Source organism: Embiotoca jacksoni, unplaced genomic scaffold (genome assembly GCF_022577435.1).
Source record: "Embiotoca jacksoni isolate LCO1_2020_lvr unplaced genomic scaffold, fEmbJac1.0.p SCAF_3, whole genome shotgun sequence".
In the NCBI taxonomy this organism is placed as follows: Eukaryota; Metazoa; Chordata; class Actinopteri; family Embiotocidae; genus Embiotoca; species Embiotoca jacksoni.
In genome coordinates, this window is record NW_027185381.1 from 22,287,498 (window position 1) to 22,311,839 (window position 24,342).

Here is a 24,342-nt window from a genome sequence, read left to right on the forward strand (position 1 = left end):
AAGTACACGCGTGTATTTATGCGCCAAAAACAAGTTGCTAGGTGTATGTAAGGTGTCATGTAAGTTACTTAATGTATGTTACATAAGTTAAATTTGTTATGTTTTGTATGGCAATTATTTCCTTTACTGAATAGACATCCACAAACTTTTTTTTTATTTCTCATGAATTCAAACATGGGTGAAAGTCCTGTGTTTGTTCCATCCAACCATGTAAACTGCAGTCTCAATGCACTCTTTGTACTTCATCAATTGACCTTCATCACATGATTGTCTTTTTTTTAATGGCAGCCATACAGGCGTGTACTTTTCACGAGGCAGGCAAAACGTGATACTGACACGTTCCCCTCTAGTGGGCTGATGGGTGAATTACACGCTTTGGTGTGATACCTGGTTTACTGTACAGCCCTTCATCAGCACCATGGAAGTCTTCAGTTCGCTCCCCACTCTGTTTTTTTGGTTGTTTTATCTATTTACATACATTTTTCTTCCCTCTGAACTATAATCTTCCTGGGTGGTACTGTACTGCTGACGTCACCTCATTAGTAGCTTGTCTCAACAGCACTTTACGAGGTCTCCCACAGGTCTGCAGGCTTGGCAATGAGGCTCTCCTGTGGCTGCACAAAAGCACTGAGTCACCCAGAGGCCCCCTGTGTCAATACCAAGAGGGTCACTGTGTGCAGCCCGGCCTCTCCATTGTAGTCTGTGTTTGTCTGGCTTGACTGAGTCCTCTTTATCAGGAGAGAGCCACTGCAGAGAGAGGAGACAATTTTATCAGTTGAATCTGCTCTGTCTCTCTCTCTTGTGCCTCCGGCTGCCTGTCTGGGTGTGTCTACTGGCACCAATACAGAATATCAATCAGCCTGTGAGCTGAGAGACACATCTGTCTTTTTATTTCTCAACACCTTCCTTCAGCTCACTTTCCCTGTTAACATTTTTTGTGTTGAGTTTGTTTTTCGTGTCTTTGATCTCTGTTTTTTTGTTGCAACACTCAGCCCAAAAAATGGCATAAAGGACAGTAGGAAGCAGAGAGGGAAGTGATGTGTAGCACAGAGGAGACAGAGTGGGTCGATCTCCAAAGTCTCTACATCAGTGCTCTAATTCTTCCTCACCCCAGGCGAGTTCCTTAGCACTCGACCCCTGAGTGGTGGAGAGACTCAGTGGTCGTAATGAAAATGGCCTGTTGTCATTTAGGATGATTACGATGCAGGGAGAAACCACTTAAAGACCTCTGGATGAGGATGGATGAAAAAACAGTATTAGATTGGAAAAATTAGGGGCTAAAAGAAAGAAATGGGAAAGGATTTGAGGATAGAACACCGCAATGACTTTAAAACAAGTCATTTTATGTTAAACTCAAGTGATTATCATCATCAAAATCTTGAATTTAGTGTTCAAGAACCTCTCTGTGTTTCTGTGAATCTCTGTTTATCAGGTTGATCCCTGAGGGAGAGGATTTGTCTGGGCCGCAGCTTTATCTCTCTGTAGCAGCAGAGTCACAAAGTAATACACACCTGCATGGCCCATACATGGAAACATATTCAGGCACACAAATATCTAATCTAGGCTGCAGAGTCTTTTAAAAAAAAATTATTTGGCTGCTGCACACCTCCTATATTATCTAGAAAGGCTGTAACACCAAGGACACATTGACTTTAAATGTTACTGATTGGTTTGGGAAACAGTGATTAGCATATTTTCATTCTGTTTGGATATTTTATCAACTCAAAATCATATGGTCAGGGTTAGGCACCAAAACTACTTGGTTATGAAATCCATGTCACTTTGTCACAGGCTCGAACCGTGGTCGCCTCGGTGAAAGATCCATCCAAACAATCACAATCTACCACTTCTCCAGAATTGTACACCGTCACATGACCTCTTTAGTTTGTTTCTCAGGCCAAGGCAAATCAAAATGTGACACTGACACTGTATCCTCTGGTGGACTGACAGGTATCTTACACACTCTGGTGTGATACCGGTCTGAATCAAGAAAAAATGAGATGATGAATTGCCAATGAAAATAAGCATTATTTGCAGCACTAATCCCTCATACTGTAAACTAAGGGGATACACAATATTTGTTGAAGTTTACAGATCAGGAAAGGAAGATTTATTCAAAACTTTCTAAAATGTGATGATTTGTTATTTAGGGACTTCATTTATTAATCAAGTAAGATGTCTTTCTTTCTTTCTTTCTTTCTTTCTTTCTTTCTTTCTTTCTTTCTTTCTTTCTTTCTTTCTTCCTCTTTCTTCCTCTTTTCCATTTGTCTGCATGTGTATAAGCTTTCTGCTCTAAAGCATCTCCTCCTTCTCATTCAATGCTTTCTTATTTTCCATTCCAGGCTCACGGCTCTTGTTCTCCCCTCAAATGAATGGCAGGAGTCAGGAGTGAACACCAGGGAAGTGCATGTAATGAGTGGGCCTGTAGCCATGTGTCTTTTTGAATACATGCTTGTGTGGGGTGGAGTGGCTAGAAGGTTCAGCCGTGTGTTTTCGTGGTTGACTAGCTCATGATCTCCTGGAGGGCACGTTACCAAGCAAAGAGAATGACACAGTTACAGCTGGTAGAGTCTGTACAGTTTGTTAGTTCCTGTCGACTCACACTGGTCACAGCTTCCTATTTCATTTCATTTCCTCCGTTTAATTTCACACTGCATCAGTGTGCTGAGCTTAAATTCACATGGAGTTGGGAGGAGAACAGAGGAGAAATAAGGATGGATTTGAGGAGAAAGGACGGTAAATAAAGAATCATTTGGGATCTGGCAAAAAAATCGTATACTTCCAACTGCCAATTCAGTGTCCAGTCAGTCAGGCGCAGAGTGCACACACATAAGTGATAGGCATTCTGGAAATAATCCAAGCATCTTTCTTATCAGGGCCAAATTGAATCACTTGAACAAGCCACATCTTTTTAACCAAACACAGCCTGGCCGCTGGCAGACCTCAGCTTCACGCTGCATGTACTGGGCACATTGTGCTGGTGAGCAAGCAGCAGATGTGACACCATTGTGAATTTCTTGTAAATGGCATGGATTTTCCACTATTAAGCGCATTATGTCGTTTTTCAGCTGTTATCCTGCATTATAGATCATTTTTCCTTAAGTGTCAGCATAATAGCATACTGGTATCAGAGGAATAATAGGCTTTCCTGCACTAAATAGCATTTCAGTGAAGAGGAACATGAAGAGGGGCAATTCTCCCTTCTAACTATCTATAAAACATTCATATCATACCAGCTCTTTATGTACACAGTAATACATAAATAGAAGAGCTTCCCACCAACCTGGGAAATTAAACTAAATGATTCAGAGTGCAGTATGGCATGACTGGGCATTCAACATTAAAATTATAAACTATAAACATCCCTGTTGTATCAGTAGAGGACTTTGGTTGGAATAAAGCACAAAAAACCACAAGGACATTTCTATACTGTAGATTTCAAATTTACTTTTTTTTGTTTGTTTTTTTATTGCGCAAGTTGACTACTATCATGAAAATTTCAGAATGTAAATATGTTTTGCTGAATTGTTTAAAATGAAATGCTAATAATGTTTTGATCTTCTGCTTTCTTTGTTAATGTGTTTCGGTGTGACTGACCTCCATTCTTGCTGGGCTATGATTACCAAGCTTCCCCTCACTTGTGGAAATGTGCTTGTGTGTTTTTATAGATGACAGATCTCTTGACTTGGCACTTTTCTCTGTGGCTGAGAAGCACATGGGGACATTTCTGTGTCCTTGCTAAAGGGCGGAATACACCGGGGCATTGTTTCCCACAAACCCTCTACGAATATGTCTTTCAAGCATATTAGACTGACAGGAAATTTTACATCGTTTTATATGTTGCATTTACTTTTACCTCACTCTGACTGCATGTCAGACTAAGCATAACTGCTGATAATAACAACCATTTAAAGGGACACTCCACTGAGTTTACTCATCACACAAAGTACTACTCACCACTTATTTCATGCTCTCTGTGGCCCTGAAGGGGGCTTTCTTAAGTTTAAAAAAAAAAAAAAACCTGATGATATCAATGTGATTTCATCTGGGTTAACTCAGCGTGTGCTTGAGACCTAAAGTCTTCAACAAAGACTGCATTAAACATTTTGAGGTGTGGGGTTTGAAAGAACTGTGCATTTATAGTGTTGTTTATAGTCACCAATCCCACCTCACCATAACAACCTTTTCTCTGTTATAAATAAATCATTTATATCTTAAAAGTATTCATTATTTGGAAAAGAAATAGGCTGTGCAGCTGATCTTTCATTGCACTGCACGCATCATTTTTCAATTTAATTGTGATTCATGAGCTAAGAGGTTGTAAGCAGTGTGCTATTAGGAAGGAGGAATTCATTATAGTCAGAAATCGACTGTACTTTGTAGATTTTGAAGTAGAGCTGCAATGATTATTCAACTTAATTGATTAGTTGATCGACAAGAGATAAATCGACAACTATTTTGATCATCAATGAATACTTTTGTGTAATTTAATGAAGAAGTGCTAAAATTATTTAATTCCAGCTTCTTAAATGTAAATATTTACTGGTTCTTTTAGCCCTCTATGATAATAAACTGTATACTTTTTGTTTCAGGATAAAACAAGACATTTTCCGCTGCATCTTCAGCTTTGGTAAACACGTGTTGACCATTTAGCATTTTCTGACATTTTAAAGGCGAAATAGCGAATTGATTAATTGAGAAAATAATCAACAAATCAACCGTTAATAAGAATACGTGTTTTTGCAGTACAGTATTATTCACGAAACAAACTTGGGAAATTTCTTCACTAATTTCCTTAGAAACTAAATACAATACAAACACTCAGTTTGTCAAGCAGAAACTGAACTTGATCTTTCTGATGTGCTGTGTTGTTTACCTTCTATGACTTGTGTTACTGCAGTCAGACATTGTGTTTGTCAAAAGGAATGAGTGAGTCAGGAATCCACCTTGTGTATTTGTGTTATATTCACTCACTGCAGGCAGATGTGTGTTTGTGTGTGAGCTCTTGTGACTGTCGGTGACACATCGCATGCTGCTTCTGTCTTTTCCACTTGTTGTGTCCTCAATACTTTTGTGAGTATTTATAAGACTGTGGGCTGTAGTCGTGGTTACTGCTGGAAGTGATGCAGGGCTTTTGTTTTGTTTCATATTAATATGCTTTCCAACTGATCATCAAACATGAATGACCTAGAAATAAACACATAAAACCACCAATGCATTAGTTGCAAAGCTCTGTCAAGAAAGTGCCTTTACTGTAGCAGGAAAAAAATGCTGTTTTTCTCTTCTCTCTCTTTATCTATCGACAGTATCAGTCTCACGCTGTCTGATTGCTCACACACACACACACACACACACACACACACACACACACACACATACAGTGTTCATGACGTTGACAGCTGCGTGGCTTCTCAGCGGCAGTCCTGCATGTCTCTCTCCATGGTACTGAAATCCCTGATGTGGTTGGCTGGGCCGACCATCTGGACAGGACACAACATTTTGTGTGTTTGTGTGTATTTCTTGCTGTGTGTATGTCTATTAGTTGTGTGTATTCATAAGAGTTTTGCTTCTTATGAGTTGACTAATACCCTGATGTCTGCTTCCCCATAACTTATCCAATTTTTTGCAGTGACAGAGATCAGAGCTCGGCGAGTCGTGTTTTGATTTGTATTTCAATCACTTCACGATAAAGTCAAAGCTTTCCTGTCTCAAACTGAGCAATAAAAGTGGAGCATTAATCATCTTTTACGTTCATAAAATATAAATGGGTTAGTACAAGTAATTGATTTAAATCCATCTCTAATCCACATCTATCATGACACAATTTAAATCCTTATTTAATATTTCATACTCGTCACATCATACAGCAATTAATTTTTAGCTGTACAGTTATTAACTATTGTGTCACTGTCGTTATTAAAATATTAGGTCATCTAATTAAAATCCACATTAATTAGCACTTGAATACATACATTATGGAATTTAATTGATGGTTGTTCCTCTTGTCTGTGTCCATATTTCTGCACTGTCTAAATTCAAACGTTAATCTCCAGCTTCTAGCATATGCATTTAGCTCAAGTCTGCTAGTTTTGCGTTACCGTCGGCATTCCTGATTAAACCTCCCCTTAATGATGGAAGTTTGGTGGAGATTAATTGCTGTTGCAGAAATAGTTCATTGTTCTCTCTCCTGGGTGTAAAAATAGATTCCTGCTGTACGTACACTCACAAATACAAGATCACACACCCAGAGGCCCTCCCCTGACTCCTCATTAGGGACTGCCGCAACACACAGGGAAGGATTTCAGGGTTACACACGCTCCACCTCTCACACTGGTGCAGCGGTTGGTTTATTCCCTCTGTCTGATCCCTCTTCTATGGCCTCAGGGATGAATATCTATAAAAGGGGATTTTATTGTCTGGACTTTAACCGTCGAGGCACATAAGAGTGCAGAGTCTCAAGACTGAATACATTATGTGGTTTTCAGTACACAGATCCAAACAGGCTGCCAATGACTGACTCCATATTAATACCATCCTGCAGGACATGGTATTAAACTTTAATTTTCTCCAATGTTCCTCACATGCTAGGCTGCCAATTAGGGCACAGTTACAGGGGCACTGCAGATCCATCACTATAACCATGCAGTTAGAGCAGTTCATGTAATTACCATGAAAAATGCAGTCCTGTCAGTATGTTATTTTTAGCCCTCCAGAAGCAATACGGTGCAACAGCAACAGGAGGTCCAGAGCACACTGCGCTCCTTTGTGTAAACACTGAGCCGCGGCCATCAGTGTCATTCACTGTGACTCCCTTTAAGAGGAGGAGCAGTACACAGATGGAGCGAGAGGACCTGGAGGAGCGTGGCTCATCCCTTAAAGGAGGGCTGTTATGAAACCATCTGCCTATCGTTATGCATCCAAGACCCACCGATTCTCTGTGGATGAGCAGCTGCTGAATCCCAACATGCAAATGGGACAGAGTCTGTTTCTCTATGTGTTTGTTACTGTGGAGTTCTGCCTTTCTGTCAGTTGGCCTGTTTATCAGTATGGTTTGGGAGCAAACATCCATGAAGAACTAAATGTGTCAGTTCCAGTGTTTAAAACTGCAGAGTATCAAAAGAACACTCAGAGTGCTTGGTCAGTGTTTTAACGTATTCCTCAGTATTTTTTTTTTGTGGTTCCTCTTGAAGTGATATCCTGACATTCTGGGGAATATGATCATTTGCTTTCTTGCAGACAGTTAGTTGGCTAATATTTGTCCATTAATTGTAAAACCACAACTTTTGTTTAATAGATACAAAAATGTATAAAAGTGTAAAAATGATAAATTAGGGTATCATTGGGGATTATGTGCCACCATAAATTGCAAAAAGAAAATGGACGTTACCTCTGTCCTTAGCTTCTCATTCAGAAGAAGCCCTAACTCCTTCCCAGCTTGACCAAATATGGTCACTTCTGGCTCCAAAAACCTACATGGCAACAGCCAAAATGCCAGATTCTGTGCTTCAATACAACAGTTCACAAACCAATGGGTATGTCATGGTGGGTTGCCAGTTGTGTGCCACACCATTTTTGGCTGGGAGCAGGAATCTTTGTGAAGTCTTCGCAGGTTTCCTGGCAACCCCACAGTGACAACAGACACTAAGCCGACAAATAGTCCAGTCCACAACATCCTAAAGTGTAAATCTTTCACCTGACTGTGAGTCCATAATTTGTGGTAAATTAAGATAACTGGCTGCTGACTGTAGCTTCATACTAACATTACACACATGAGAATGTCTGGAAATGTCAAACCGTTTCTTTAAGACGTTAAACAATTTTGCAATTTTTCCTAAATGTAGTAGAGGGTTTCGTAGATAATCTGACCAAGACAAGGGGCCAGATTTTCTCCCTCCCTCCTGCAGGGCTCAGCTGTTGCTGTGAGGCCCGCTCGGACATTGACAGCTTCTCATCTGAGGCGAGAATGTGAGCTCATTCAGTCACACTGTGCCCAGAATTAATCAGCTGTTTTGTTCCAGAGGCCTGTTTCTCTTAATCATTCACTACAATCACACTGCGCCTCCCTGGTGAGCGAGAGAGGGCACTGAGGCGATAATAAGAGCGTGTGAAAGAGAGCGAGAAATAAAAGAGAAGAAGGTGCACACTGCAGAGAGGGAGAGACAAAGAATTATATTACAGTATTTCTTGCATGAGTGGTTTTTTTAGTCATTACAAAAATCCTTGTGGACAGTTTTTGTGGTTGTTTGGCTAAATGTTCTGAGTAATTACAGGAGTTTTACCGCACTGATAATTGCCTGCACTTATTCATATGCTAACGGTTACATTTGTAATTCAAAGGCTAATAAAAGAGCTTTTTGACCATAATTGAAACCATTATAACAGGACACTGTTGACAGAGATTGGATCTATTGTTTGACCAACATCTTCTGTTGCTCCGCTGATGGAGCTCATGATGAGTATTCAAGCAGCAGGTCAAATGTGACAGAGGGAGGTGGTCAATGAAGTTAATTGGATGGCATTCACATCTGCCTGGTCGTAAATCAGCTCATCTCATTCACTTACACACAACTGCACACCATTTATTTAGCCTGAGTAAGGCATTATTGATTAATCTGTTATTTTCTTTCATTTTTAACTATGATTAATTCCTCCATCCTTAAACAGCGCTTATTAACCCCTCAGCTCATGAATTACAATTAAATAGAAAAATGTGGTGAGAAGAAAAGACAGCTGCACTCTGAGCTCATGTCTTTTCCAAATAATGAATACTTGTATGTTATAAATGATTCATGTAGAACAGAGAAATGGTTGATATTATGGTGAGGTGGGATGGGGGAGCCTGTTTGTGAATTATTAATACACCTTGTCCAAAATATATGGCTCCCTTTTCATTGCATGGTCAATTGTGTCGAGTAACTGTGTCCTGGAGCTGCATCCTGAACACTGTAATAAGTATACTTGCTGTATTGTTTGCAGGTTAATGTGGCAATTGTACACCATAAAATATTTTTCCGACGGTGCAGTATTGACCCATTGTCTCTCGCAGAGGCCACTGCGGGCACCATACCCATTTTTCCTGCTGATATGCAGAGAAAGTGAAGGATGGTTCATAGTATTTATTGAACCACCAGCTGCTGCACGGGTGTCATGGAGGGTGCAGTTACCAGTCATTAAATTCTGCTTACATTGAGGAAAATAGCCCTGGACTGCATCTTCATACAATATAAAAGCTTAACTTTGGATGTTTTTGGTCCATGCAATCTAAGGAGCTTTTGTGCATTTTGTTATCTCAGCTTTTCTTATCACACTAGTTTCATACACTATAATTGGCCTGTTTTTTTGTGGGGTTTTTTCTATTGATGCCTGCTTTGATTTCCTCAATCAAGCCTCAGCTCCTTTGTCATGTCGAGTCAGCCCCCGGTGCTGTGAAAACCTGTGTCAGGAAAATGGGAACACTGTGTCTATTGATCAGAGTGAAACATCACCCATATAGACAGACAGCAGGTATCCTTGAGGGAACACCTCCTGCAAGTGTGCTGCCTGTGCTGTCAGTGGTCAAAAGTACAGCCTCATGGACATAACTGTGAAATATGTGTTAGATTTGAATGACAGTTGGTACAGATGAATTTTGATGCTCTATGACAGGATTTGGATCCGTGTCACTTTAATTTTGACATCACAAAAAACGGATCACCCTTCTTCTGATCATCTCTGCCTCCCTTTTTGACCTCCTGCAGGCGTTCGGTCAGGCCTACACCAACCAGCGTAAGGTGGCAGAGGATGGGGAGACCAATGAGGAGACGCTGCTGCAGGAGTCAGCCTCGAAGGAGGCCTACTACATGGGCCGCCTGTTGGAGCTGCAGACGGAGGTGACGCTAAGCCGTTCTGTGGCGTCCAACGCCCAGGCAGAGAACGAGAGGCTCAACGCGCTTGTGCAGGACCTACGAGAGGTGAGCATGTCAACACACAGACTGCAGATGGATGACGTGTTGCTTGCTAGACAAGGAAAATACAGAAAATCAGTCATATCATGTATGTGAGAAAACAGCATTGCAGTAGCTGGCAGCAAAACTCGTGAATTTAGACATACATACATTTTACTAATAGTACTTTAATACCTGCACCTAAAATTCTCTCATGTTTTCATGTTTTTTCCTGTAGTTGAGGTGGTTTTATGTAGTTGGTAAAACTGTAAAATGAAAATTCCTGTCTTTTGTAACATTTATTATTATTTTTAAATATACTGTATATAAAGGCATATTCATTTTGATTGCTATATATTTTATTATTGTTCCTGACATGTATTGTAGAAATGTAGTGTTAAATTTATTTATGTTAGCTTTATGATATGCTGTAATTAGTTGCGTACAGTTTTGGCATCCTGGTGTCACGTCAAAGCATATAATACACCCGTCAGTCCACGACAGGATTCCTGTGTCAGTGTCACGTTTTGCCTCACCTAGGCATGAAACGTAAAATGCTATAACTTACTTACAATGTTTTCTCCCTTGTCCCCTGGGTAAAAGTCCTGGATTTGATCCATCCAACCACCACAGGCAAACTCTCCTCACTCTTTGTAGTTTGTCACATGACCTTCTTCTTTGAACCCATACGAGTGTGTACTTTTCACGCCTAGGCGAGGCAGAACGTGACACTGAGACCGTATCCTATAGTGGACTAAAAGGTGTATTGAACACTTTGTCGTTATACTGGAATGGTTTTGGTGGTTGTTGAGTTTGGCTTAAAAACAAAACACATTTAGTTTGAAACCTCTAGGTATTTTATATCCCAGAAATTTAAAAAAAATCTCCGCCACCGACTGAGTTAACTTTGACAGGAGTTCAAACAAATGGTAACGCAGGACTGTGGAAAATGTATAACAAACTGCAAAAACTAACTGTAAGTAAAGATCTTTTATCTGTTGATAGTCATTATTGTAATTTCTCGAGTTGAAAGGGAACTATTTTCCACTATCTGCGTCGTCCTTTTTGTAGTATATTAACTTATATGAGATCTATGCTTTTGATTAAGACCAAGAAGTCACTGAGACAGTCAGAAAGGGCTCATATCTCACACAGAGAAAACAATATGCATGTGCGTACGTGCAAAAGTGTACATTTATGCGAGCATACGTGTGCAGCCGCCGTGTCGGGCAGCGCAGGGGTTCGAGCCGGGGTCAGACACTGCAGCCACGACCCCATTGTGGGGGGCAAATCCGGTGCTAAGCTGGGGAATAAGTGAAATGCCCTGAGCTCGGCACATGTGGAGGGACCGAGGGAGCCAGGTTGCTCTCATCACACAACCAGCACTAAACGCGCAGGACACACACTCTCATTCACTAAACTGATCAGGGAGAGTTGTGAGGTTAAATTGTTACTCTTTGTATGTGTTATAGTTTGATGTCAACTGTCACAGTGAATGTAAGCAGAGTAATGAGTTCACAACAGGTCTAAAAGCCCAGATATCCAATATGATGGAGCATATTGAACACAATCTATATCTCAGTTAGGAAGCTATTTGACTGATAGTTTTGTTGATATATTCATGATGTTTGTACCGTGATCATGGTTCTTGGATAACCTGTTTATCCAAATGCCTTCTGACTCTCTTTGAAATCCTCATTTGCGCAGGAGATGCCCATTAATGAGGAGGAGTAGCCCTTTCATGGTGAGCAGCAGGTGTTGCAGCCACACTGGGGGCTTCATTTGGCTCAGGTCGCGCCTAATCAAAAGCTTCTCGCAGCCCTTCACAAACACCATTAACATAGACAGATTTCAAAAAGTTATGCCGAAAGTTTACTTTGAAAAATCATCATGTTGCTGTTTTTAATCAGCAGTTGCAAGTCCAAAAATTAAAGCTAAGAAAAAGTTAGAAAATGGGTTGAAATTACAACTTTTTGACAAATGTAAAAATCACTGATAATATGTTTATATGAATTCGCAGAACCCCAATATTTCATTTTATAGGGTTTATGTTAATACATTTTCCACTTCCTATATTTTTGATGTACTACATGGCCAGATATTTTAGCGTGTAAACAAGTAAACACAGGCCTTAATTTGGGAAGAAAAAAAAATCAAAAGCAGGAGTCATCAAACTTAATCATGCTTATTGCACTTATTAGACCAATTTCCAGTATATTTAATCATCGTTCTTTGTTATCATTTTGTATTAATTCCCCATTGTTAGAGCAACAACGACAGTAATGATGGATGAATATAAAATGGCCGGGCCTCTGCTGTGGTCACCATTGTGTCGTGAATCTGTCAAAGCTATCACAGCCACGCTCTGTGCTGTGAAGTCCAGGTCAGGGGTCTGACTGAACGACTCTGCCATGTGGCAGGCTCAGTGCCAGTGTTGTGTGCCGCACTGTCCCTGACCTCGGCCGCTGCAGACCCCTGATTGGCTGCCCCTCTATGGAGCCTCGCTGACTGATAATTGGGCAGCTAATCTGGTGCACTTCATACCCTGCTCAGTATAAATTCCCTACGGTGTCATGAAAATGTAATTCAACAACGTGAAGGCCATTGCAATCAGAAATACATCATCCAGAAATGCTGTTTTTACTTTGTTACACAGCGGATTAGCATAAAGTGCAGTTGCAGAAGCAGCCCTGCTGTGCTTCTATGGACTTTTTAGTTTATTCTATTAGCTTCGAGATCATAGGAGCTGCTGTCAGCCACTGTAAAAATCAGAGGATTCAGTGTATCATAATGGTCTTTAGTTTCAGTCCAGTAGCCTTCTCTAAAAGCAGCATTGTCATCCCGGCGACACACACACACACACACACACACGCACACACACACACACACACACACACACACACACACACACACACACACACACACACACACAGTAGCATCGGGCTTCGGGTGATTTAATATGTGTCTCAGGTCTCTGAGTTTCTCCGTCCTGTGCATGTACCCTCCCACTCCTCGTGACACTGTCTCTGGGTCAGCACTTCTGCCATATGTACAGAGAGCTACAGGGGAGCCGCAGGCTGCTCTGCAGCAGGAGGAGCACACACATGCGCACACATACTGTAAATGTTCCATTGTTTTTCAGACTGTACTTCATGTAAGCCCTGTAGGCAGTTGTTGCATTGCACTGTATGCATTCAGTCATGGCTGTGTGTACAAATAAGAGAATCTTTTTTTATCAATGTTTTTTTATTTCTGACTTGACCTAAAAATACTGTGTAGTTATTATTGGAGAAATATATAGGCATAATTACTGTCTACTCTAAAAATGTAGTTTAGAGGACTAAACCCAAGCAAATGGTTAAATTACCTCTCTTATATAATCTCTATCAACCGGTAACCTACCTTAAATGTAACATTGGAATTATTTCAAGTTGATGGGGGGGTAGGTTTTTTTTTTACAGTTAACCTCCTGTTCTCCCTTGTTGTGTGAGTGCAGATGATTTTGCTGAGGTCTATATATATTCCCAGCTCTACCGAGTTTCTCCGACTGTACATAGATTTATGACTTTTGAGGTGCTTTTCTCCCATCGACAGTTTAAGCATATGCTCAGGTTTCTATCTGTGCACAGCAGGTTACCTGAACTAATGATCTCTGTGGGATTCTGAGGGTGCTGACTCATTGCATTTAAGACAATGAAAGTGATCTATTAATTTTTTTTTTATACCCAGGCTAGAGGAGAGGTATGTACAGGATGGGTATATGAATATAGAGGATCATATAAAACAATCCTTTTCCAGTGTGCAAAGTCAAGTCAGTCAGCCTACATGGATCCACAATATGAGGCTCTGCGTGTCATCCAATTTTAATCTGATGGGACAGTATTGGATATTATCTTCCATGTGAGCCATGGGTTTGAAGAAGCAGTGAATTCTTCCTCTTTTCTCTTCACTGTACCCATCTCTCCCCCTGCTGGTCCGTTTCCATCTCTTGTTTTCCTGCTCCAGAGTAACGAGATGCTGGAGCTGCAGCGGAGCAGGATGAGGGAGGAGATCAAGGAGTATAAGTTCAGAGAGACCCGGCTGCTTCAGGACTACACGGAGCTGGAGGAGGAGAACATCACTCTCCAGAAACTAGTGTCTACTCTCAAGCAGAACCAGGTCAGTATGAAGACCACCATCAACAGTTTGTACACTAATAACTTTAGATGACGCACTTCTTTTTTGTGTAACATTTCACTCACTCATCTCAGTAAATCACACACAAGCTAATTTTGTTCCTTATTATTAAATGATGAGACACCAACCTTTATGCTTCAGTATGCACTGGATCAAACAGTGCTCTCATTGTGTTACTCATCAGCCTTTATTTCCCATAGGGCGCTACAGTGTTCCTTGTCCAGTAACACAGAGTCATACAGTGTTTGAACTTGTCGTAGGCACAGTTCTTAATACCTGAAAGGGGGTTGAATATATTAAGGTCATCCATCAATGTAAAGGCACTATTGTGATTTAAGACTCTGATGTTATGGGGTGCTAAAACACTATAAAAAAAAAATTAAAAAAATTTTTTTTTTAAAGTGAGCTTCCACCTGCTTGATATATAACAACGGCATTGGTAATACTTTTTTGACCACATCATCCAGCCCTATTTTACTTTTCATAACCGCATTACTAAATTGTGATATTATAAATGGAAATAAGTGGAAAAAAATATATTTGTTTTCGTCAATTCTGCTTGGATCTAGAATCTTTTTAAATTAAAGGCAAAGTTAGTTTTTTTTTATTTTGACCTGGGATTAGGCCACCCAATTTTAAACAAGTGATTCAGTAAAGTAATTAATAAAGTAATCAAATTAAATGTTTTTACCTCTTCCTACGTGTCCTTTCTGTTTCCTCCCAGGTGGAGTATGAGGGACTGAAACATGAAATTAAGGTGCTGGAGGAGGAGACTGTCCTTCTGAACAGCCAGCTGGAAGACGCATTGCGCTTAAAGGAAATCTCTGAGGGTCAGTTAGAAGAGGCCCTGGATGCCCTGAAGAGTGAGCGTGAGCAGAAGAACAATCTGAGAAAGGAACTGGCTCACCACATCAGCCTGAGTGACAGCGTCTACGGAGCCGGGGCCCATCTGGCGCTCACTGTTACTGGCGTCGAGGGCCTCAAGTTCCCAGAGGAGACCAACGCAACCAACGGCACCAACGGCACCACCATCCCCGCCGCTAACGGCAACAACGAGGACAGCAACCGTTGCAACGGCCACCTTCACACAGGCACAGGGTTAGCTAAGATGAACGGGGACTACCGACCCGGCCGGAAGGGAGAAGGCCTGCACCCTGTGCCAGACCTGTTCAGTGAGCTCAACCTGTCAGAGATGCAGAAGCTCAAACAGCAGCTGCTGCAGGTTGGTCATAAGTAAAAGCCTTATAGCCGTGTCAGTAAATCCTACAGTAAATCAAATTAACACATAATCACTACAGTTACATCACCATCAATAGAAATCATGTATTCTGTGTTCAGACACTTTGTGTCAGTGAATGTTCATTTTCAAGGACACCAGTGACGCCAATTGAATGTCACAGTGTTTAAAGCTCTGTCAATGACAATGTACTGCTGAAGGGGATGAAACCCACAACACACAAACAGATTTAAAGACAGCTATATTGATCCACTTACCCACAGTATATTTCAGTTTCTAGTGTAAAGACTGAAACTAGTCTTTTGCAGTTTTCTCCTGGTAAAAGAAAGAAAATGACAAGGTGATAATTTCTCTAGGAAGATTAGAAAAACAGAAATACCTTGAACAGCACAGGCTTTAATGAAATTTCCAAACAAGATTGTTATAGCACATTTTACACTGTGCACTGCAGTACCACAACCCACCTGTTTAGAAACAGAAATGTTTGGAATGTAATGCATCTTAAATCAAACAATGCTCAGGTGGGAGAAGCATTCGATAAGCAAGGGAAGCAGCTGCAGCTGCAAGGCAGTCAGAAAAGGACTATTTCTGATTCTATTTTAGAGTCATAGTGACAGACATTGAGATCCTGGCAGGAATAGAAAATGTTAAAGAGGGGTTTTTTTCCATAAGAACTGCACATTGTATTGCAATAAGCAATGCCCATATAAACAGAGTATACATATAGTACATATACTATATATATATATATATATATATATATATATATATATATATATATATATTATAGTACAGAGTCACCTGAGTGCAACACTCATCAACAGGCATGCTATTTGGAGGATAACATTCAGAATGATAAATGATGTGGAAACTCTGGGGAGATCAGATTCATGCTAAAATCAAATTAAGTCATTACTGTACATCTTTTCCAGCTGAGCTCCAGTGGAGAAATCAGTAAATGAGATTAGTGGCTGCTATTGTAGCGTTATGCCTTTCTCTGTAAACACAATTACTCTCGAATCAATTTTCTCTTTATTGGTAATTAGTCTGGGAAAGATGTGAACGCCAGCAGCATCAGGCTTGTAACTGATAGTTAAATTTTGTAAAATACATTTTTAGTTTCTCAGTAGAAACACTTTGAAGGAACGTTTATAGATTCATGGAATTACTTTAGGTGGAAATTATCTTTCCAATATTTTATTATTACTTTATTCATCAGCTTTTCCTCTGGGATTGTTCAGATTTAGATCAATAAAGTTTCACTGTTTAAGCACAAACTTCTCACTTCTAAAGCGATAATTGAACAAGAAGCAATGAAACAACATTATGATTATACCTTTGCATTGCTGAGTCCTTCTTAGTTGTTTTAGAAGATGTCTCAGTTGTTTCTAAGAATATAGAAATCAGATGTAGTGATTTATTTACATGATTTAACTTGTCAGTCTGGGAGACACAAAATATAACGTCACATACACTGTGTATGAAAGTTATTTTGTATGTCCGTCCTGCAGGTGGAGTGTGAGAAGACAGCGCTGCTCATGAACCTGCAGGAGTCACAGACCCAGTTGCAGCACACACAGGGCGCCCTGACCGAGCAGAGCGAGCGGGTCCATCGCCTCACAGAGCACGTCAACACCATGAAGCATCTCAATGGAGACAAAGAGCTCGAAGACCTGCAAGAGAGTGAGAAACCTGATGGCGGGCCCTTATCACCACCAGCTAACAGCCACCACGATCCAGACATCCACGGGTTTGAGATCCTGGAGTGTAAATACAAGGTGGCGGTGACGGAGGTGATCGACCTGAAAGCAGAGCTCAAGGCCCTGAAGGAGAAGTACAACCAGGCAGTGGAAGGGCAGGGAGAAAGCCACAACGACGACAGGGTCCAGACTCTGAGTGAACAGGTTTGACATTGTCACGTGCAGTGAACAATTCTGTCTATTGGTGCAAAATATGCAAAATGTGTTTTTTTTTTTTATTGGACAACATTAACATTAATCCTTTCAGTTTTGCTCCATATGACACTGCAAATGTTCTGAATAATTTTTTCTAAGCAGGTAACCCATTTGGAGAGGAGCTGCCGTGAGGGCCGGGAAAGGATGGCGAGCCTGGAGGCAGAGCTCCGAGCAGCCACGAGCACCGCCACGGAGAGCCAGAGCATGCTGAATGCAGCACAGGATGAGCTGGTAACCTTCAGCGAGGAGCTGGCCCAGCTCTACCACCACGTCTGTCTGTGCAATAATGAGACACCAAACCGTGTCATGCTGGACTATTACCGCCAGAGCCGCGTCACGCGCAACGGCAGCCTCAAAGGCTCCGACGATCCTCGGGCTCTGCTCTCGCCTCGCCTGGCACGACGCCTCGCTGCAGTATCTGCAGCCTGCTCCTCTGAGCCTCCGCGGAGCCCCATGGACTCCCCATCCAAAGACACCCACCACTGCGAGACAACAACCAACTCAGCAGAATCCTCGTCCTGCCACAGCAGCCCCACCCGCAACCACACCGGCTCCACCGGCATCAGCATCTCTCCCTGCCCGTCTCCAGTGCCCTCAGATGTGGGCGGGGACCTGCGGAAGGAGCCAATGAATATCTATAACCTGAACGCCATCATCAGAGACCAGATAAAACACCTCCAGAGGGCTGTTGATCGTTCACTGCAGCTGTCCAGGCAAAGGGCTGCAGCCAGGGAGCTGGCACCTATGCTTGATAAGGACAAGGAATCCTGCATGGAGGAGATACTCAAGCTTAAGTCCCTGCTTAGTACCAAGAGAGAGCAGATAGCCACACTCAGGCTGGTGCTCAAGGCCAATAAGCAGGTGAAAAGGGATTTTTCTTTGCATCTTTACATCATGAAAAAGTGGTATCATGTAACTTTTATTGAAATTGAGTGCTTAAATCCAAATCTCCACTTTTACAGACGGCAGAAGTTGCGCTGGCAAACTTGAAGAGCAAGTACGAGAATGAAAAGGTGATGGTGACGGAGACGATGATGAAGCTGAGGAATGAGCTGAAGGCTCTGAAAGAAGACGCTGCCACCTTCTCCTCTCTCAGGGCCATGTTCGCCACAAGGTGAGGGGGCTGGGAATGTGAAATGCAACAGTAAAAATTTAAATATATCGTTTGGTAAAAATGTTGCATGTGTTAATGTGAATATTGAATTGCTATCAAGATAATAACCTGCTAAATCTTTGTGTGTCTCTTTAGGTGTGATGAGTATGTTACCCAGCTGGATGAGATGCAGAGGCAGCTGGCAGCGGCAGAGGATGAGAAGAAGACATTGAACTCCCTCCTCCGGATGGCTATCCAGCAGAAACTGGCGTTGACCCAACGCCTGGAGGATCTGGAGTTTGACCACGAGCAGACTTACCGTGGCCGCGGCGCTAAAGTGCCCAAGATTAGAAGCAGCCCACCTAAAGTAAGTCGCAGAGGTGCCATCACAGCTCCCTCCAACCCCACGAGGCGCCACAGCCACTCCATCATCACCACCTACCCCCTGAACACCTCCCTGACCCTCAGTAGTCCTCTCTACGTAGAGCCGTCCACCTGTCCGTCCATGTCTGTGTGGACATCAGACTCCGCTTGTGACACAATCCAGACCTCAGCTTCAGATCTGCCTAACTTTGGTTACAACAGTGTGTCTCTGAGCACCCGGCCCATCATGATAGACCCTGAGTTACTAACCTTAGATTTCAGACGACTCATTTCTTCAAGACAAGACATTAATCGTCTGCCCCCATCTTACAGCCCGAGCACCTCCAGCCATGCCTCAGTATCACACCTCCTTCGGAGAAGGCGGTAATTGATCGTCATTGCCACACCCAGAACTCATATTTTCTGTGCATACAGTTCACAGAAGCCTCTGGATTAGGTGGGATACAGAGAGAGGGAAAAACTGGTTTCACGTGTCTTTGGTTTGAACATGCAGCGACACTCAGGAAGAAGAAGCCTCTGACATCCTCAAAACATCCTCACAGCAGTACTTAACAGCCTTTTTACTCTTATGGTTGACTTAAAATTTGGAATAAAGAGATTTTTTTTTTTTTTATGAACGGCTACGAATTGGATATCAGGCCTTTCATTTGACTGGCCCAAACAGTGAAATGTGACATCATGTATTATTCTGCTGGAGTACAAGGAAATGTTTCAAAGTGACAACCAAGCAATAATGGCTGCAGCTGTGCTCCAGTTTCAGTGAGTTACAACTGAGAATTAGTTTTTTCTTAGAGTGTCGTCAGTGCATGCCTTATTTAGTCACATGTAGCATTCTGTCAAAAAACACTTCAAATGTTTTACATGGTTAATGTACTGTTGGGAGTAGAAACCAGTCAGACCTCCTCTCTGTGCCTCACACTGCTCCGGGTGCATCCAACTCCTCTTTGGAGACCAGGAAGAAGCTAACCATTTAAAAATATACCTATTCACTCCCACACTATTGAATAATGCACAAGTTACATTACAGAACTCTTTTTGCAGTGTCACCGATTCTCAACCACTAGATGGCAATATGTGATCATATTTCTGTTCCTGCTTCACATTACAGACTTTCTTGTCAGATGCTGTTTGACCTTCTCTCTCACTCCCTTTTCCCACCACAGATAATTATTTATATCACAAGTGGAACACATTAAACTAAATGTTCAGGTAATACATCATATAAGTTTTAATTAAGTAAGTAAAATGCTGACTGCACCTTATTAATGGAACTGGCAGAGTTCAAGAATTCGATGGCCTCGGGCAGCAAGTGCTCTGAAGTTGAGCAGGATTGGATTGTTCAGCATTTGTCCCACTTTATCTGTTTGTCTCCTTCTGTGCTCTTGCAAATCAATGCAATATTGGATTGGCAAGTATTTGTGTGTAAATGTGTCAATGTCTCTGTCTCTTAGGAGGTTTGTGTTTCCCACTTCCAGTGCTGATTGTGTAGCTGTGCAGAGACTGGTCCTGTCAGTGCGGTCAGACGAGACAATCCCCATGTGCAAGCATATGACTGACAGGCATTAAGATCCATGAGAACAGCACCGGTATATAGACCAGGATCAGTCTGCTGCTTCAGTGTAAACGTCACCGTTACTGCAGTATCTTTCTCTGACAAGCTCTCCCCCTGTCATGTCCGCCCTGTTTTTTCTGTCCTGTTGTCTAACCCCGAGTGTCACCACTCTGTATATTTTTCTAATTTATCAGTTTCTTGTAGATTGTCAGCAGCCTGCTGCCTCATTACCGTCACTCTCCCCACAACTAAGGCGAGGGAGAGTCTCCTTAGTCCGCAGGTAACGAGCTGTAGAACCTGCTCGTACTCACTGACATCCATCTATCTATCTATCTATCTATCTATCTATCTATCTATCTATCTATCTATCTATCTATCTATCTATCTATCTATCTATCTATCTATCTATCTATCTATCTATCTATCAAGATATTCGATCCTGCATGTTCTCAGTCGTCACCTTTTACATGAAGTAGTGATTGATGTCTGAAGGAAAAATGAACACGAGGAGTGATGGAGTAGTTTTTCACTTTGCATGTGTAGTTTTGCGTGGCAGTTTTGTTATATATGCCTATATATTTATTATATCCGTTCTCCTTTTCATAATTGGACTTTAAAAATATGATATCATAAAAGTCCTCTATAGGTTCAAAGGTCAAGCTTAAATTTAGAAGTGTATCATATTTTTCTCTGTTTGGCCTCTTTTGAAGCAGACGTTTTGACTTCCCACTGTGGGAGCCTTGTCAGTCAGCTTGTGTCTTTAAATAGCTTAATCAATTACATTTATGTTTTACAAGATAAGATGCCAACTATGATGAAGGTCTATTAGCTTAAACACTGCATTCCCTCACTAACACGTGGCTTTTAGACCGATGAGGAGTTGACCCAATACAGAAGATGATTTATTATTTAATCAGTAGACATCCATACAATGAAACTGTTGACAGGTCTGGTACTATTGTTGTACAGATTTAGCTTTCTCTTTAACCCTGTTTTAATCTCTAGATACTTTGCCCTGATTCTACCTTTTCCTTGACTCTGGGATGGTTTAAAGGAAGAGTTTGACTGATTCACTTTGCTGCCTAAACTAAGATGAGAAGATTGACACCACTGTCATGTCTTTACACTAAATATGAAGCTGTACACTAAATATGAAACAGGGGGAAACAACTAGCCTGGGGGCATCCACAGGTCACAAAATCAACTCACCTGCCCATAAAAAGCTCCCTAGTTAAGCCAACACAATTAGGTCTAGTTTGTTTAATGTGGAGGCCCAAACACAGTTACTTCCAGGAGCCTCCATTAATTTCTGCTGCTGGTGTCAAATTTACTGCAGACATGAGTGGTGTCAATCTTCATCTCAGTCTTTGCATGAAAGCTTAAATGTTTTATCCTATTCCTACTATTGCTTAAAGGTTTGGTGTGTAGGATTTCAAGGGATCTATTGGTAAAGATAGAAAATAATCGGCTATTCATAAATGTGTTTTCATTATTTTAGACAGAGCCCCTAATATTTAGTCGTCAGTTTAATTTATATAGTGCAATCTGTAACCTCACCACTAGATGCCACTAAATCCTACACACCGCTCCTTTAAGAAAACTGCATCACACTTTCTCTTCTTTTTACCAAGTGCTAAATTTTTCTTTGTATATTTGGCATAGCTTTATTTTTACAACAATAGTTTCATCCTCTTCTATAACCCACAAATCACCTTTTTCACACACTCTTATTTATTTTCTTCTCCTGTGTTTCTGACTCCTTTCAGTCCTAAATTTGCGGCAGACCTCCAGGAGCACCAAGCAGTCCTGTCCAGCAGCAGTAGCCTTCTCTCCCCTTGCGACCCTTGTAACTTCCTGGCCCACCAACCCCAGCCTCCCGGCACCTAACCACGCTGCTCCGGCCCCGGCCTCGGCCCCGGCCTCGGTCTGGTAGGAGTCCTGCAGAGACAGAGACACTCTGGAAGGGGAGTTCCCTCTGTTTGACTCCCCTCAACCCGGCAGTCCAACCTGGTGCCTACTGGACTCTGTGACCTCCCCAAGCGCTACGTGGCCCGGCTCTGGCAGGCCTCCTGGTTACCTGGGTCGTAGAAGAGGAGCAGGACGCTCTCTTCTTCTCTGGAAGTGACTTTCTGTCCTGGAAACAGAAAACAGAGGACTGAACTGAGGCGGAAATGCCAGTGACACTGCACTGGAATCTTCCCCCTAATTCCTACTGCTATTTATTTATAATTTATTTACTTTGTTGATTATTTATTTGAGATATTTATTACTTGTATGTTTTTTTTGTGTTTTTTTTGTGTCACTCTGCAAAATGGAAATCATGACATGTTTTCCTGCTGTGGTGAAGAGTTAAGTGATCACAGACAATTCAGCACATGCACTACTACACATGGCCAATTTTGTTCTCCTCCACACACACAAAAAAACAACACAAACAGAAGCAGAACTTCTTCATTGACAATGTTCTTTTTAAAAACATGCATAACCATACTTTAGAGCATAAAATGATAGTTTTTGTCAGTATAATAATCCAAAAATAAACCATATATGCCATTTTGACATAGGGGTGTTAGAGTACATTGAGTTTGGCATTGCAAACAGACTAGTGAAGATAAACATTTTATTACAGGACATTTGTTTTTTGTGAGGGTGACGGGTGGATTTCAACTACCTTTCTAACGTCATTAGTGTTACTTGGGATGCTTGTGTTTTTTTTTTACTTTTGCAAATCAAGCAAGTGCATAAAGACTATTTTATACCTCCTTTTGTTTTTATTTATTTTTACAGCACACTCTGGTGATGCGTTTGTGTCTGTTGCATAGCTCATGTCTCTCCAGAGACTGTGATAGATGAGAGGCGGAGTGTGTGAGATCAGGACTAGGGCTGTTGGCCTGTTGTTTTTTATTATTTTTTTTTGCCTTTTGAATTGCACAGGTTTAAATGACCATGGAGTGAACTGACCTCCCTCTTTTTTTTTTAACATTAGTTAAAGAACAGAGGTTTCCCCAAAGGTGTGCCTCTTCTTCAGTTACTGTCCCGCCAGCATTGTATTGTGAAAATAAAGTATTCTTTGTCTTGCTTTCACTATATCAGTCCAAAACCAGAAAACTGTTCTTATCACCATCGGTTCCCTTTTCATTGACAGAAATGTCAACCACATGGACATTTTCAGCACTCATCTGTTGTCGTCTCCTTGTTTAAACTGTCTCCACATGCTTCCTCCAGACAGTATGCAGTACTGTACAAGCACAATTATGCACTAGTCATTAGAGCAATACGGTAAAAGTGGTCACAGACTGATCTGGATAAGATTTATTGAATCTTTGAACCATTTCTGTCGTCATGAACTAACCAGCACACTGACAAGAAAGTTAAAGCAGCAGGAGCGTCCCCAACTTGCGTGTTAAAAGAGGGACACAGTGACAGCAATAGTGTAGATTTCCTGCGACAAAAGTGAGATATTGTTTCTTTTTGAAACACTGAGATGGATGTAAAGTGTGACATCAGTGGCATAATTGAATTCCCACCTTTCTGTACCTTGCGTAATGTTAAAGTTCTCCTCACTACACTGAATGCATACTTTTGCCACATGGATATGAAACCTTAAAACTACACAGCCAGTATTTGTGTTGTCATGGCAGCAGCAATGAATGAGAGGATTCTTTCTGTGTGTTGAACATTTGTTGAAATTAGTCTTTGTTAACAACTACAGAGTGATGAAAGCATTTGTGGTTCAAAAGTAGCTTCTGAACCCACGCAGGCTCACCGGTGACCTAACGCTCATGGTTTGTTTGCATAATATAGCCGTGGATGGAGAGAAGCTAATCTAAAGACAGACGTTTAGAAAAAAGAGGAAAAAACATGGTTTAAAAAGAAGACTAGCTGTATGCTGCTACAGTGGGTTTTACAGTTTCTCCGCCATTCAATACAGTGTTTCATTGGTTTCACAAGTGAATAAAAAGACTTGTACTTGGATTTCTGTGGGACTTTGTGTCTGTTTTTCATCATTTCATGAACAAAAG

The 24,342-nt window shown here is 41.4% G+C and overlaps 1 protein-coding gene across 8 annotated transcripts in view; it reads left to right on the plus strand.

The window, feature by feature from the left end:
- bicd1a (bicaudal D homolog 1a) overlaps window positions 1-24,295 on the plus strand; it is a 32,365-nt gene extending 8,070 nt beyond the window's left edge. Inside the window, exons 2-10 of one of the 8 annotated variants that reach the window (XM_069162216.1) lie at window positions 9,738-9,950; window positions 13,929-14,081; window positions 14,824-15,321; window positions 16,848-17,240; window positions 17,391-18,152; window positions 18,254-18,405; window positions 18,541-18,751; window positions 20,515-20,600; window positions 22,087-24,295. In XM_069162216.1, the coding sequence (XP_069018317.1) occupies window positions 9,738-9,950; window positions 13,929-14,081; window positions 14,824-15,321; window positions 16,848-17,240; window positions 17,391-18,152; window positions 18,254-18,405; window positions 18,541-18,751; window positions 20,515-20,600; window positions 22,087-22,207 (2,589 nt within the window). In that variant the 3' untranslated portion in view covers window positions 22,208-24,295. Of the gene's footprint in view, window positions 1-9,737; window positions 9,951-13,928; window positions 14,082-14,823; window positions 15,322-16,847; window positions 17,241-17,390; window positions 18,153-18,253; window positions 18,406-18,540; window positions 20,343-20,514; window positions 20,601-22,086 lie in introns of those variants that run through there. The other 7 variants (XM_069162217.1, XM_069162218.1, XM_069162220.1 and 4 more) reach the window with 7 other exon arrangements.
- Window positions 24,296-24,342: the final 47 nt, after the last annotated feature.